Source organism: Ascaphus truei, chromosome 2 (assembly GCF_040206685.1).
Source record: "Ascaphus truei isolate aAscTru1 chromosome 2, aAscTru1.hap1, whole genome shotgun sequence".
NCBI classification, from domain to species: domain Eukaryota; kingdom Metazoa; phylum Chordata; class Amphibia; order Anura; family Ascaphidae; genus Ascaphus; species Ascaphus truei.
The window spans coordinates 193,971,863-193,987,055 of NC_134484.1; the positions used below are offsets into that span (position 1 = coordinate 193,971,863).

At 46.8% G+C, this 15,193-nt stretch overlaps 1 protein-coding gene across 1 annotated transcript in view; it reads right to left on the reverse strand.

The window, feature by feature from the left end:
* LOC142487059 (uncharacterized) overlaps nt 1-15,193 on the reverse strand; it is a 137,205-nt gene that overhangs the window by 68,844 nt on the left and 53,168 nt on the right. The window contains exons 4-7 of the mRNA XM_075585745.1: nt 12,728-12,893; nt 9,421-9,646; nt 8,340-8,513; nt 7,402-7,479 (exon numbers count right to left, since the gene is read on the reverse strand). Coding sequence (XP_075441860.1) covers nt 7,402-7,479; nt 8,340-8,513; nt 9,421-9,646; nt 12,728-12,893 — 644 coding nt within the window. The remainder of the gene's footprint in view (nt 1-7,401; nt 7,480-8,339; nt 8,514-9,420; nt 9,647-12,727; nt 12,894-15,193) is intronic.

Here is a 15,193-nt window from a genome sequence, read left to right on the forward strand (position 1 = left end):
ACTCCGACGGAGTCAACGAGTTAGGTACCCGCCAACTAGGGTTACTTACGATCAAATGGGGGCACCCCATTATGAGGCTCAGCAGTGTTCTCGTAGTAAGATACAGTCTGTGATTGTGATGCTCAACGAATTATGCAATCTCGTTTAGAGTTACCTGTGCTAAGTTATATGTTTTACTGCATTTTTATTATATAATTTTTGTACATTGGTGGGAAGTTATGTGGTCCAAGCGAGGACGTTGGAGTTTTCACCAGGGGGAGGATGTAGCCAGGTCCCCCTCGCGTGTAGCCAGGTTCCCCCCCTCGCGCACTCACCCCCTCCTTCCCAGTTGCGAGCGCGCGTGTGGATCGGGCTGGAGCGGAAGCATAGTGATCCCTGGTAGCTAGGGACGCGAGCGGCGAGCAGGCCGGTTGCCGGGGACGCGATCGGGCCGTCGCTAAGGCCGCGATCGCGTTGCCACCGGCCCGGCGGCTCGGGACAGCAGGGCGCCGCATACACAGGGCTGTTGCGCATGCGCAATGGCAGTGCACAGCGCGGGAGGCTCAGACAGCTCGCGCATGTGCGAGAATAAACTGCCAGCCCCCAGGGTGCTTAGGGGCAGAGACACCTGACGCCAGGGAGCCAATCAGAAGGCCGGATTCCCCTGCTCCCAGTTAGATACATTTCGCGGGGTTTTGCAGCTACGCAGGCACTCAGGATCCGGACCAGCTAGGGGTAAGAGGTGGATGCAGGGGTCAGTGACCCTCTGCATAGGCCAGCAGCCCCCAAGGTCCCAGTTAGGTCCTGAGCCACCTAATAGCTTGTGGAGCTTAGGGACAGGCCCTAGATAGGGACATTGCCCCATTATTTGGTCAAGTAGTCAGGGACACAGAGCGGAAGCCGTGCGGCCCTGCGAGGTGGGTTCTGGGCTCAGAACACCACCAAAGACCCTAACACCAGGAGAGACATTGTTCGCGCTGGACTTTCAACCCACGCGGTGTGGAGGACAATGTCGGATCGTGCGGATTGATATCGCGGTACCCGTGGCTGGAGCCCGGGCAGGTAACCTGCAACTCACGTGCATCAACCAGGCCTATCACCAAACATAGTGGCTGCGCAGTCACACACACATATGCACAGTGGTATTTGACTCTGGGAGTACGAGACATTTGGGTGGGGGTTACTGGACACAGGGTGGGGTCACATTGTGGGTGGTAGCGTCCGCCGTGACGCCTAGAGGTGATAGCGTCCGCCGTGACGCCAAGAGGTGGTAGCGTCCGCCGTGACGCCTAGAGATGATAGCGTCCGCCGTGACGCCTAGAGGTGGTAGCGTCCGCCGTGACGCCTAGTGTGGTTAGTGTCCGCCGTGACACCCAGTGTGGTTAGCGCCCGCCGTGGCGCATGATGATGTTATGATGTTATTGAGTGATATATGTGTTTCCATGCAGTAAAGCCAGTCCTGTTTTATATTCGTTCGTGTTGTGTGGTTGTTTCCTGTGAGGGCCTCCTCCCACTCCATTGGGATCCCTCCCAGGTGGAGGCGTTGCACCTAGAGATGTATGATATGTATGTACCCCAGGTTCCCCAAGCGGAGGCTTAGGCTCCTGAGAGCCACACAGGTTGCACAGCAGGTAGTAGCGGCGGTATTCATAGGGAATACCCGTTACACTTATTATGCTTATTGGTTATCGTTTGTGTAGCATGTTTTGGGCATGACCAGATTAGCTGGCTGTCCTGTTAGTAAGGGCTCAAGAAGTGAGTTAGTGTCCCTAACGGGACTAGGCTTCAATTTGCAAGAAAGTAGTTTCTTAAAGGGACAGTGCACCCGTATTTATTTTGGCTGTGGCTAATAAACCACTATAGTTGAACGTTTCCCACCGTGTCTAGCGTCTTACTGACCCCGCCGCGAGGCCGTCCTGCCACAGGTGGTGTCAGAAGTGGGATGCTACGCCTCTGGGGGTCAGTAGATGAAGATGTGTTGAGACACTGAACTCAAGCGGAAAAAAAAAATGATTTTTTGCTGAAGCATGGAAGTTACAGCTAGCAAGCGCTGAGTGTAAATTTTGCCCCGTCGGGAATGAAAGGATTGCTGTGTAAAGCTAATGCCTTTTGCTGAAGTGAGTGAATTTGCAGCTAGCAAGTGCTGTGAGCAAAGTTTGCCCTGTCTGGTAAAAAAGAAAGTGAAAATTAATTTTGGCAAAGATGTTGCCCTAAGAAGAACCCAGAAGGTTCAAAGATTGTAAAGCCCATACAAGTTAAGTGTGTTGTGCAAAGTCTGCCTCGTCGGGTGTGAAGAAAACAAAAACAAAAAAAATCCGGGGTTTTAAAATGGCCGCCGTCATGTGTCAGTTTTGCAATGTACATAACCATACAAAACAGTGTCCCTTCAGGCCATACGATGATGATGATGATGACGACTCGTATGTGGCCCCTGGAGGAGAGCCGTACCCACAGATGAATTTAGTATGCTGAGCCTGTCATAAAGTAGGTCACATGGAAGATGTGAGCCCCAAAATTTTCAAAGACAAACAGCTGCAAAAGCAAGCAACGCCCTATGAGTACAAGCAAGATGTGGAAGCTGATACCAGTGAGCGTGTGCCCAGTACCACTGATATCTCAGGAGCTAATAAAGCAAAAAGAAAGAAGAAAAAGAAAACTGTTCCTCAAATCACAGGGGAAGTGACCAAGCCACTTGAACCTGCGCTGTCAGGACATGCGTCAGAAAGGCGCTGAGATGTGCTGCAGACCGGAGTGACCGGCAGAATTGTCACAGGAACGGTGGCAAAGGAAAAGGAGGAGCAAAGGGAAGCTGAATCCTTGATCCAGGGAAAAGAGGCCTTAATTTTTGCACTCCAAACTGCCCAGCGTGATTATGATGTCTTGCAGAAACAATTGAATAGGGAGCGAGAAGCTAATGCCGAGGTACAGAGGTGTATACTCCCAGCTATACAAGAATATGCGGCTTTAAAGAAAACAGAGCAACTCTTGCGAAGTGAGTTGGAGGAGCTGACGACAAGCTTGAATAAAGCCAACACCACAATTGCTAACATGGAATCAGAGAGAACAAGTCCTGACTGGAGACTGTGCTATCAGATGTCCCAGAGAGATGTGCAAAACTTCATCAAAGACTTAGAAGTTTCTCACCAAGAAGCTAGCACGCTCAAAACAGAGCTGGAGCTCTCACGCCAGGAGGGCCACAGTCTAAACACAGAGCTGGGTATGTTGAAGGAAACCCATGAGAATGCCCTGAGGGATTTAGAGACTGTAAGGAAGGAGAATGTAAGTCTGACGCAGAAAAATTCAGACTTGACTGATCAAATCAGTAAAGGTGATAAGAAGCTCCACCAAGCAGGAAAAGTGGAGAAGCAATTGATCCAGGAAAAGCTAGAGGTGCAGGAAGCACTGCAGAATGCAGAGAGGATGCAACGTGTCTCCCTGCAGCAGCACACACAGGCAACGCACTTATGGCAGAGCCAGCTGCAAGAGCTACATGCAAGTCTGCAAGCAACCAAGGAGAAGCAGCGAGTGCTACAGGAACGGCTGAGTACCCAGTATGTCCCCACAGAACAGCATGAGGAACTGAAGGCCACGCTGTACGCCACAAGAGCATCGCTAGGGGCAGAGCTGGGTACTTTGAAGAAAGCCAATGAAACGGTCCTACGGGATATAGAGACTGTGAAAATGGAGAATATAAACCTGAAGGAAGAGGTTTTAAACCTGACTGGTCAGGTCAGTGATGGGACTGAGAAGCTTCACCAAGCGCAGAAAGTGAAGACGCAATTGGCGCAAGAAAAAAATGAAGTACAGGCTGCTCTGCAGAATGCAGAAAAAATGCTGGAAAAAGAATGCCTCGCCCTGGAGCAGCTGAAGATCACGTTGAGCGCCACAAGAGCATCGCTGGAGGCAGAGCTTAGAAGCCAGGTGACTCTGTGTGAGAGGGAACATGAGAAGGTCCAAAGACTGGAGCAAGAGCTGGAGAAGCAGAGAGGCAACTCCATCTCCATGAGTCAGTATGCCAAGGAGAAAGAAGCCTGGAAGACAGAAGCAACAGCGATACTGGCGACAAGAACTGCAGAGCTCAAAAAGATGGAGGAGGCGTTGATGCAAACCCAGAGTAAGCACCCGGAAGAGGTGAAGGCCCTGAGAGGGGACTGGCAGCATCAGATTGAAGAGCTGCAAACGCAGGTTGCTGAGCGCAAGATACAGCTCGCCGAGCGGGAGAAGGTGACCGTCCGACAGGTGGCTTGCCTGATGTTGCACCATGAAACCGAGATGGCTGATATCCACAAGCGGCTGGACTACACGACCAATGAGGGGGCCCGGCTACAGCTGGAGCTAGACAGGGTCCGGGAGGAGCACCAGCAGCTGCAGGTCCAGAATAAAGAAAGAGAGACAGATTTAAGCCGTGCTCTGAGTCTGCTAGGAGACGTAGAATCGCGACTCAATTCTAACGAAGATGAACTAGCAGCCGCACTGAGTGAAAGAAGAAAGGCAGAAGGACTGCTTCAAGACCTGAGGAAGGACCTGGAGTCTGAGTGTGCTGGCCGCAAGATGGCAGAGAAACAAAAGTGTGACCTGGTCAAGGAGCTTGAGGCTCTGAAGACTGAGCGGGACGCTACGTTGGACTCTACGGCTGACCGGGTGGAGGTTTCTCAGATGAAGCTGGAGGAAAAGCTTGCAACCCCAAGACAGACGTTTGGGTTACTGAAGCAGTCCAAGGAAAAGGTGGCGGTAGAGATAAAACAAGGGAGGCACTCCAGGAAGCATGACCGTGATACCGTTGCAGAACTACAGTCTACTTTCCACAAGGCACGGAATGCAAAGGCCAAATTGTGATGCACTAGCACAGTAAGAATCCAATCAAACTACAGTGCCCAGGGGACACAAAGTGGATTCCTTGCCATGAGGGCAGCCACTGTGAAGAGACAGCCGCGAATGAGACGGAAGTGTGCCTGTGATCGTAAGAGGAGAAAGACCGCACAGATGGTCCAGCAAATCTCCCAACAGAGTAAGTTAAAGAGTCAAGACAGAAAGGCCCAAGCCTATGAGTCTGCTGACAGAAAAAGGGAGGTGCCATGGGGTGTACTTCGGGTTAAAAGGAATCCCGACCAAGTTGAAGTACTGAAGATAAATGGTGTGGAACCCAACACTGAAGGTACACTGAGGAAGAAAGGTCCAAAAGAGAAGGCCAAACAGTCATTGGTGAGTGTATGCAATGAGCTGACCGAGGTCAATGCTCTTCTACAGGATAAGGGAGACTCTGAGCACAAGAGGACAAGGACGACAATGCATCTTCAGGATTTACAGATCAAGGTCACAGCGTGGCGTAGAGTCCTGGCAGAGAGAGCTAATAGACAGCAGGATGCTCAGCAACCTTGTCAAGAAGAGATACAACAAAAGCGGAGCATCAACCTTAAACTGAAACTGGCACAAGACAAAGAGATAGGGAGGTACCAGTCTTCAGACCCAGGTGGCCTGGTAATTACCCCAAAAAGAAAATGCCTAAATTGGAAGGCAAGAAAAAAAAAAGGGGGGGAGGGAAGGGCCGACGTCAGACATTTTCGACGAAGATGCTGGTGCACGGGAATGGTGCACGGGCCGCTCCACAGGACAATGTTTCGCTGGGGAGAGGGATATGTGACAGAGTCACTAACTCCGTAGGCTGGAATAGTGAATGGAGAGACGCTGCAGCCAGTTCACAGAGTGTTAATCTCCTCAGACAGAAAGAAGCACACCTGCAGCCTAATTAAACAGGGGCTGAACTATCAGTGAAACAAGTGCTTTAAAAAGCAGGAAGTTGCTCACACAAGGTGAGCTTGTTTTTCCACAGGAAGGTGGAGAGAATTCTCCCGGCTTGGAAGCCGTAGCAGCTGCTGCTGCTCTGGTCCCCAGTCCTGCGAGGAGCTTTGCTGCTGGGACCAGCTGGGACCCCAACCCAGGATAAAGATAAACATTGCTGCGAGGCTGGACACAGCCTGCTCCCCGGAACCGTGTTCCTGTTTGCTATTTGGAGCTGAAACAGATAAGACTTTATTCTTATTATGCTTATTGGTTATCGTTTGTGTAGCATGTTTTGGGCATGACCAGATTAGCTGGCTGTCCTGTTAGTAAGGGCTCAAGAAGTGAGTTAGTGTCCCTAACGGGACTAGGCTTTAAATTGCAACAAAGTAGTTTCTTAAAGGGACAGTGTACCTGTATTTATTTTGGCTGTGGCTAATAAACCACTATAGTTGAACGTTTCCCACCGTGTCTAGCGTCTTACTGACCCTGCCGCGAGGCCGTCCTGCCACAATATATATACAGTATATATATATATATATATATATATACATACATACATATATATATGTATATATACTGTACACACAGATTACATCCAGATTCCGCCTTTCACTTGCCTTCATAGCGTACTTTTTATTTGTGATAAAAAGTTGACGGACACACATAGCACAACACATAACATTTGGGTTTTATACATTGGCGCACAGAGACGCCCTAACTTGCTATTTCTTCTCTGATTGTCTACGACAAAATTACAGCAACACCTCCAAAACCCCCTATTCTATATGTTTTTGCAGCTGCTTGCCTGTGCGGGAGAAGAGTTCAGTTTTCTACAAATGAGTGTGACAAAAAAAATTCTGGCACGAACAAAGTGAAAAGATTCAAATCACTGTGAAATACAGAGAGTAATTATAAGGCTGCGCTTATTGTGCCGGCGACATGACGTCACAGCAAAACAAATGTATTGCCGCCGTCGCGTGTGCTTATAGTAAGCGCGACGCGACGGGAGCGATGCTGGTGGCGCGAATTTCTGAAGACGCTCAAATTTGATTTTTCAGAGGCTGTCACCACATGTGACAGTCTCTGAACCAATCAAAGACCTGGTCGCCCGTGACGTCGCCAGAAAGCGAATTACAACTTTCACTAGCGATGACGGCAACGGGTGACGTCATCCGTCGCGTCGCCGTGGCGCGCACTATAAGCGCGGCCTAAGTTATATAGGCTGGAGTATGATAAAGATAGACAAAGTATAAAACAACAAAAACACGAGAAAGAGAGAGAGCGCGAGAAAGAAAGAGATGTTTGGGAGGTGGAAGAAACAAGACATGTTTGATGCAGATGAAAAGAGAAACAAAGGGCTTATAAAGGTGAACAGAAAAGTCAGAGAAATCAAGATGTAAGATGTAATAGTAATGAATGAATATAATAAACGTATGTTTATATAAACCAAAAGCATGTTTTATAGGTGCAGCATTTTCTTGCATTGTATTTCTGACTGAAGCCTTATCTTATGCTGGTCTTAGCTTTCTTTTGTGTCATTTGTTATTGTCTTGTATTATTGGTATTTTGCAGAATACACGCCAAGCTACTGTATCTCTTTTTCCCCCAGACATAGGGAATTATGTAACTTGTATAACGCACCACAGAGTAGATTTCACAGGCCGTCTCTCGTTCACTCTGCTCTGGATCACAGTACAGCCTTAGTTTTTGTATCTCCATCTAAACACACAAAGGTATGTTACTTTTCCATACATTTTTAAACATATGAATCTTGTATATTTCCTGTAGCTGTAGTTCTCCTATGAACGTCACATTATTTAATCAGTGTTAAAAGATGTGCTTTACCTGTCCATATTGCCTATACATTATTATAAATAACCTTATTGATAAATAAATTACTGTAAAATACAAGCAATGCATCTGGTTGACAGAGAATGTGAATATTGTTACATAAATACATATATAGCAATGCAGAAGGAAGATCCAGCACACTTTGGGTAAACAATAAAGTATTTTTATGGCAACGTGTCAGCATTGGGAGAGTTACCAACCAATTTAGTTTTTTGTTACAGGCAGCAATCTTTCCTCAGCATCCAACTCCAGAAGCAGCTCCATGCAATCAATACCTTATTGAACGACTAATATCGGTATAATTAATAAGTTAAAAGTACAGTAGCTGATTCATATATTTATTTTTTAATCAGAAAGTTGAAGTACTTACAATGAATTTTATCTCGGAGAAGTTTACATACACTGGAACCCGATATTTAGAGCTGGGTTTTACTTGTCTCAAACTGATTCTTACAGAAAGAGCGAGTGAATTATTCTCACTGCTTTATCGTTGGAACATACCAACAGGGCTGACAATCACCCATCCAGTCATCTTTGTAAAAGTAAATAAAGGGACATTGTCTCGCTTGTAAAAATGGTTTGTGAAATACTTGCACTTGTCGGAGTGTGGTCACCAAACTTTAACCTATGAAACACATCACCACCATTAATTAGATTAGGGCCTTTGTAAATTGCACCTTTGCATGTAGCTGGTGCATACATAATAGAAAAAGCGAAAGACTACTCACAGCAACGGATTTGTCAGTTTTCTCTTCCTTGGCCACTTGAGTTTTACCATTGATGTATACTGGTCCAATTTCTCTCACGAGTCTATTTTGAATTAGAACATCATCCAGAAATAGCATTGCATTGTTACTTCTAACTAGGATCTTCAACTGGTGCCAATCTTCATTGAAAAGTGCCTAGGTGGCAATGTGAAAATAACACTGATCAGTTCTATCAATGTTCCCATCAAAATTCCAACCATTTCATCATCTAGTTTTACTTACTTCCCAACATTTCTCCCTTCATGTTTCCTGAGCAATTACACAATTAAATTGCTGTGATATATACTGTCAGGGCTGCCAACAGGGGGGGACAGCCGGTGCTGGCGTCCCGGGCTCCGTGAGTCAGGTGGCCCGGCCGCCCACCTAACGCCTGACCCCCCCCCCCCCAGCCGCCCACCTCCCGGGTTTTTACAGTAGCTATGATGTCTAAATAAAAGCTCACCTATATTTTTATTAAAGGTGATCATGTGTATTCCTGTAGTACCTGTCCATATATCTGTTTACACCCCCCCCCCTTTTGCAACTTCTGCCTGTAAGCTCCTTATTTCAGCTGCATGTATATTTGCTCTGAAAACACACAGTGCCTGTGGAACCGATACATTTGTTGCATTTGGGCTTTCCACTTAGCTCATAACCAGGTTGTCTTGGCAACCCCCTTAATCCCCCTGGTTTAGTGGAGTTTCCCTTACTCCCCTGTCTGTATTCACAGATAGTTTCACCCTCAGACCATGCCTGTTCCCAGAAAGCCATATACTTCCTTTCCACCCAGGACACTGAGCGAGTGAGTACCTTCATGCTATTAGCCCCAGCAAGGCCTTTCTGTTTTTACACACGCCTTACCCGGTGATACACAGCACTTCTAGAGAAGCACTCTCTACCACACTACTCCATCTACAAGAACCCTTTCTTTCCTTCACTTTGCAATAAAACTAAGAAAGACATTGCACGTGACCCTGGTTCCAGGATAGTACCAGCAACCAAAATAGAAAAAAAGAACAGCTCCAATATCCAATATATACAGTAGTATATCTGTTTTTCTTACCTTTAATTTCTCATCTTTGAATCTAACCACTATAGAATCCTCATTGAGCTGAGTTGCAGTAAAGATCACTGCATTATCTGTGCCGTCTAGAGTTACAGCAGCCTGGACTTCTCCTGCTTTGGACAGTATTCTCCACAGGTCAACAATCTGATGCGTCACAGGAGATTTTAACCGTATTGTTGCCACAAAAACATAAGAGGGAGGAAGACCTTCTGGAAAGATGTCTCTACAAAACAAAATGCAATCATTTAGTGAAGGAGAAAACAAAATCTGATGAAAAGGAGAAAAAAAAGATGATATTGAAGAATGGGAGACTCCATTTTGTCTCACTATAGTGTTTATATGTTAGCAGCCAACAGTATCAATTCTGTCTCACACAAACAGGCTTCTTTGTGAACTCTTTAACTTGACATCATTAAAGGTGCAGTTGCAATTTGAGGCTGCTCTAATATGTGTCTTGCAACACACGAGCATTCCTTCCACTGGGAAGAAGGAGATACAGTACAAGAAACCGTTCATCTGCTGCCAGGCATTCATGGTTCAAAGCGACATATACCGCAGTTATATGTTCAGTTATAAGTTCCGGTTGTTAAGCGAACTTCCGGAACTTACGGAGTCTCCTGATGAAGCCGTAACAACGGTGAAACATGTAGAGTGTTTCAGCCCATACCAAAGAGGAAGAACAACTGAGGTCCACCCCTGTCATCAGATCCGGAAGTTCGCTTAACAACCGGAAGTGACGCAAAGGGAGTGCCTGGCGTGGACGCGAGAGTATTGCGGTGGAGCAGAGGATAGTGAGGAACTCAAAAGGATCGCGACCAGATGAGCACCGACTACCTATAATATCATACTGCCTACCTCGATCATATGAAGTATAAGCCTGCATTTTTTGAATCCCCTTTTAATACTAAATACCATCTGCACTATATGGTCTCTTTTCTTCTTTTTTTCTCCTTGGAGGTTGGGGGCTGGTGGCTGCTGTATACACTGGGAACATCCACCCCTTAAGTTGGATGACTGCCTGAATTTGACTGTTCTATTGTGAGTAGTCATTTTTGAGCTTTGTTTGCACAAATTTATTCCCAACAGTATTACACTATGTAGTGTTTCTTTATATTATAACTACGAGACGGGCTCCCCTGATTTGTTGGAGGATCACAAAGAATAGAATACCGCTAACTGGAGAACTACCTCAAGACATGTTCACTGGCATGGTTCTAAATCTTACAGAACTCATGTTGGATAGAGCTCTTATACCGAGGTTCCAAGACTCTTCTACGCCAACAGATGTGATTACCAGAGTTAACTTTCACAAGAACAGAGAGTTGATATTGACAGCTGCCAGAGCTACTAAAGATTTGTGTTTTGATAACCTTAAAGCTGCAGTTCAAGCTGCCGTTATTAAAAAAAAATAAAAAAATTTCATTCAATATGTGCATCAATACAATCTGCACACTGACAAGTGACTAGCTAAGTTGCAGATCGATCCGTTCTCCTGTAATCGATTGTGTGCTCAGGGTTATTTAATACAGTTCTTGCACAGCATTGTGGGCAATGTAGTCCAGCAACATCATCTGACATTGGCAGTTACTAGATACAATTGGTGCACTGTTAGAGAGAGGGAAGGGCTCAAGAGCCAGAGCCAATCAGAACGGAAAGGGACTGCGACTTTGGAAAGTGTTTCTATAGAAACAAAAATGCTTCCTACATTAGAAACGTAAAAAATGTAGGATATTGCTTGAACAGTAGCTTTAATGATCTTGCTTCCTCAACCATTGCCAGGAGGAGAGAGCTCAAGCACATTTTGAAAATTCTCTGCGATAATTAGACTAAATATAAGTGTAGCTGCCCTTTTAAACTCCTTGTGTGTGCTAATGGAGAATACCTAATACAGTATATACAAAGAAAGTATGGACAAAGTCCTGGTACCCACTTAACAAAATTATCTTTGTGGCTAGTAACCGCTACAGTAATGAAGGGGTTAACCCACCCTCCCCAGCTACCCACACGGGAGCCCTAACCCCTCTACCCGGGGACACTACCCCCACCCTCGCTACCCATTGATAAGTTAGATATCTCAATCTGTGCTTATTAAACCTCTAAATGGTGTTTGAGCTACATTGAAGCTTGCCTTGAGTCATATCAAGACACATCATTTGCGTTGCTCATTTTAATTACCTCTATTCTCTCTAGAGGAGCTAATTAACCACCTAGCTGGGTCATAAGGGGCCCGATTCCACCACCTATAGCAATCATATGCTGGAGTTTACGTATGTACGTATGTATGGTATTTACTCCGTAATGTAATGTATATATATATACTGTATCAGATAATGAGTCAATAGCTAGGTGGCACTATTGCTCAATTTTCCAATATACTGTACTTAATAGCAATGTCATGCTGTGTTACTTAGGTCATAGCTAAATATGCCGTTATTCATATCCAGACGCTGAAATAAGTATTTTACAGAGTCTGGTTAAAGCCTCGTCCATGGTGGGAGGGCGCTCGGGGGGCATGGCTATGACATCACAGAGCTTGTTCGGACCGCTCAAGTGACGCGCCAGCGGGAGGCCACATAAAATTGATTTGTCTCGCCAAGTAGCTGAGCGTCGTGCACGGCTGGTCAAGCACATTGACTGAATGTGTTTAATTGCGCTGATTGCGAATGCGCGCTCGCTCTTAGCCTGGACAAGCCATAAGTGCAAGACCACAATTAGGTGTGATTAAATGATCATATTATTTACAGGGTTCTTTTTCTCTCCCGTCTTCTCTTTATTTACTTTAATGAAACACCTATTCAGGGTCTGCATGGTAGTAACACCACCTTTGGGTAAGACAGGCATAATGCCATGTTATTTGAATGCAAGGCAGTGCTAACTTTGCATGGGGTTAAGCCTGTGCTAATGAGCTTACTGTTTTTGCATGTATTTAGCTTTGTTGATACCCGCTGCAGGAAAAGGAAAACTAATGGATGTTACCTATTTAAGTAACGTCACATAAGTGGCCCAGATTTAACGGACCTTTGAAGATCTACCCCTATATCTAGCACTACTAATTTAATTGTAAATAACCCTGTACACTATGTATCCACTTACCCTTCCTTACAGACTGGAAGCTCTTTGGGACAGGGCCCTTCTTACCTAATGTAACAATGTATGTTAATGTTTGATATTTTATTCTTTTTCTGCCTCAAAGTCCTTTGTACTGCACTTCAGAATATGTTGGTGCATTATAAATAAATTATAATAATAAATAACGATAATAATAATAATACAGTAATAATAATAATAGCAAAACCTACTGTACCTTGTATTTTCAGTTACGTTCATTTCAGGTGTTAGCAGGTAGGCTTTTTCTGAAGCCAGGGAACCTGTTATTCTCTGGCCTTTTTTATTAATTTTCATCCCCACCAGCAGCTCGAACCCCTTCTCATCACGCGATGCTACAGGTATCCGAGTCGGGCACACAGACTCTGTGGGAAATGCAGATTAGTTTAGTCCACCTCTAGATATAGAGGACAGATGTCAGAGAAGTGATTACTTTAGCGGCTGATCATTTTCCACAGTTTTGTTGTCATTTCCAAATCAAATCAAACATCATGCCTTGTTCCCCACCCCCCTAGACTCAACTGATGTATCTAGGGTGCGTGAAGGCAGATTACATGGTTGTGGGTGGTGCATACCTGTTTGGAACAGGGGGCCTGAGCTTCCCGCGATGTTATGGGGGAGACAGGACCAGGCTTCTGAGGTATTGGCCTCCATGTGGTCTTAATGGTGCAGCGCCTCCATCTCCTATAATTCCCAGGGATGTGGGAAGAGACCCTTATAGAAGAACCCCCTAGGTCCCGGGGTGAACACTTCAGAATCACTCGGCACAATGTTGAAAGCAACAGAGTCTTTATTGTACTCACTGTCGGCAGGGCAATAATAGCAGCACAGCAATACAGATACACGATATGCCTCCTCCTCCTCTCCCACCAGATCGTTCTCCGCAGGATGGTCTGAAGGGTATCTTTCTCCCTGCCTCCACCCGCAGCCAAGGGCGCTACGGGTGGGGCTAGCTCTTCCCTCACACCCTAAGCAGGGTGAGAGGCATGGATCCACCTCTGAACTACTATGCCCTACTCCTCAGGAACCTAGCTACACTCTCTCTCTCTATCTGACTGTCCAGCCAGACACTTCAACATTCTCATCGGACCTCCTGGACAACTCATTCCAGACGCTCTCTCCTCCTGAACAACACTCACTCTCTTAGACTTAGAACCGAACTGACTGACTCCAGACTGACTGCTGAGCTCACAGGAACCGCTACTAAGTTTGGTCAGCCAAGCCCCTCGTGACATCAACAAGACCTCCCCTCTACACAGACCGGCAGCAGAGACAGGCTTGTATCATCACGCAGGCAGGGCTTTGGAAAGGAGGAAAACCCATGATTACTACTGGGGCCTGCCTTTAACAGGGCTTACCACAGTAGTAGGAAGATTTAGTAGCCCGTGCTGTTTACAGGGGGCTACACTCTCCCTATGGTGGAAATGGTCCCCACTTGGATCTCGCTCGGCAGTACCATCCTGCATTGAACAACCTGGGGAACAAACACAGGTTATTCACACACATGGTCATAACATCTTGAGGTAGTAATTAGTACACACTGAATCCAGTTACTCCTAACATGGAGAACTAATAATAATGCTTAGGATCTGGCTTTCGTATTTTCCTGCCATTGTGATCAGTGACCGTTACAGAAAACGACTGAACTGACCCATGTTCCGGTCGGTAACTCACACTATGCATGTAGATGCATCTCCCTATACTCCATATGCGCACTATCTCGCTAATTTTGTCTACATTGTGATAACCGGCCTTACCAAACTTTGTTCGTAAGTACTCTTGGACCGCCTCCCTTAACCAACTGTCTCTGTTCTCTTCAATCTCCCCATCAGATCCCTCATCACTCCGTTCCCAATCCCGCAAGTCCGTGGAGTAGGTGGGAAATTTACACAACTTATCCCTGGTAGGTCCCAGTGGTATCACTCGTGACGGGGCAGGGGCCGGGGCAGTGGAGCTAGGGACTGGGGCTGGGGCAATGTCCAGATCAGTGTCCAGCAAGCGAACAATTCCGCGACCCATGGACGCTTTCTTTGACTCGCGCTCCACCAAGCTGCGCGCCTCTCTCGATGGACCTCGGCTCTGTAGAGCATACCGGGCAAGGACCGGCTCTATGCTCCGTGATGAAAACAATGATCTCGGCCTTCTCTTTCCGATGGACCCGGAAACTATGTCATCAGGTGTGCCCGCAGAATCGCCATCCACCCCGTGGTCACGCACCGGAAGTACGTCGAGGACCGGCATGGGCGTTGGCGGAGCATCCGGTACACGGCCGAACAAGTAGGCCTCAAGCCTCTCCTTCTCCATGGTTACGGTCTCCTCCTGGCGGAATAAGGGGGTGGTGGAGTCTCCTTACCGCTCCGCTGCTCTTTGATGAGATCAGGCCCCTCGAAGGTCGCTTCGATCGCCATCTCCTCCGCACTGGGAGTCATCATGGCTGTGAGATTGCTCCGGGCCTCCGGCTGCACCAGCGCTTGCTGTCGGATGGGTTCCACACTCGGCTGCTCCTCCTTGATGCCGCTGGGGTGGTTCGCCGGTAGGCGCATCGCCACCGATGGGACACCAACCTCTTCTTTGGATGAAATTATGATCGGCTCCTCCGCTCGGGAATCACCGGAATCTTCGGCCATACAGCCAGTGGGTATAGGTACAAAGCTGGCGGGCTCCG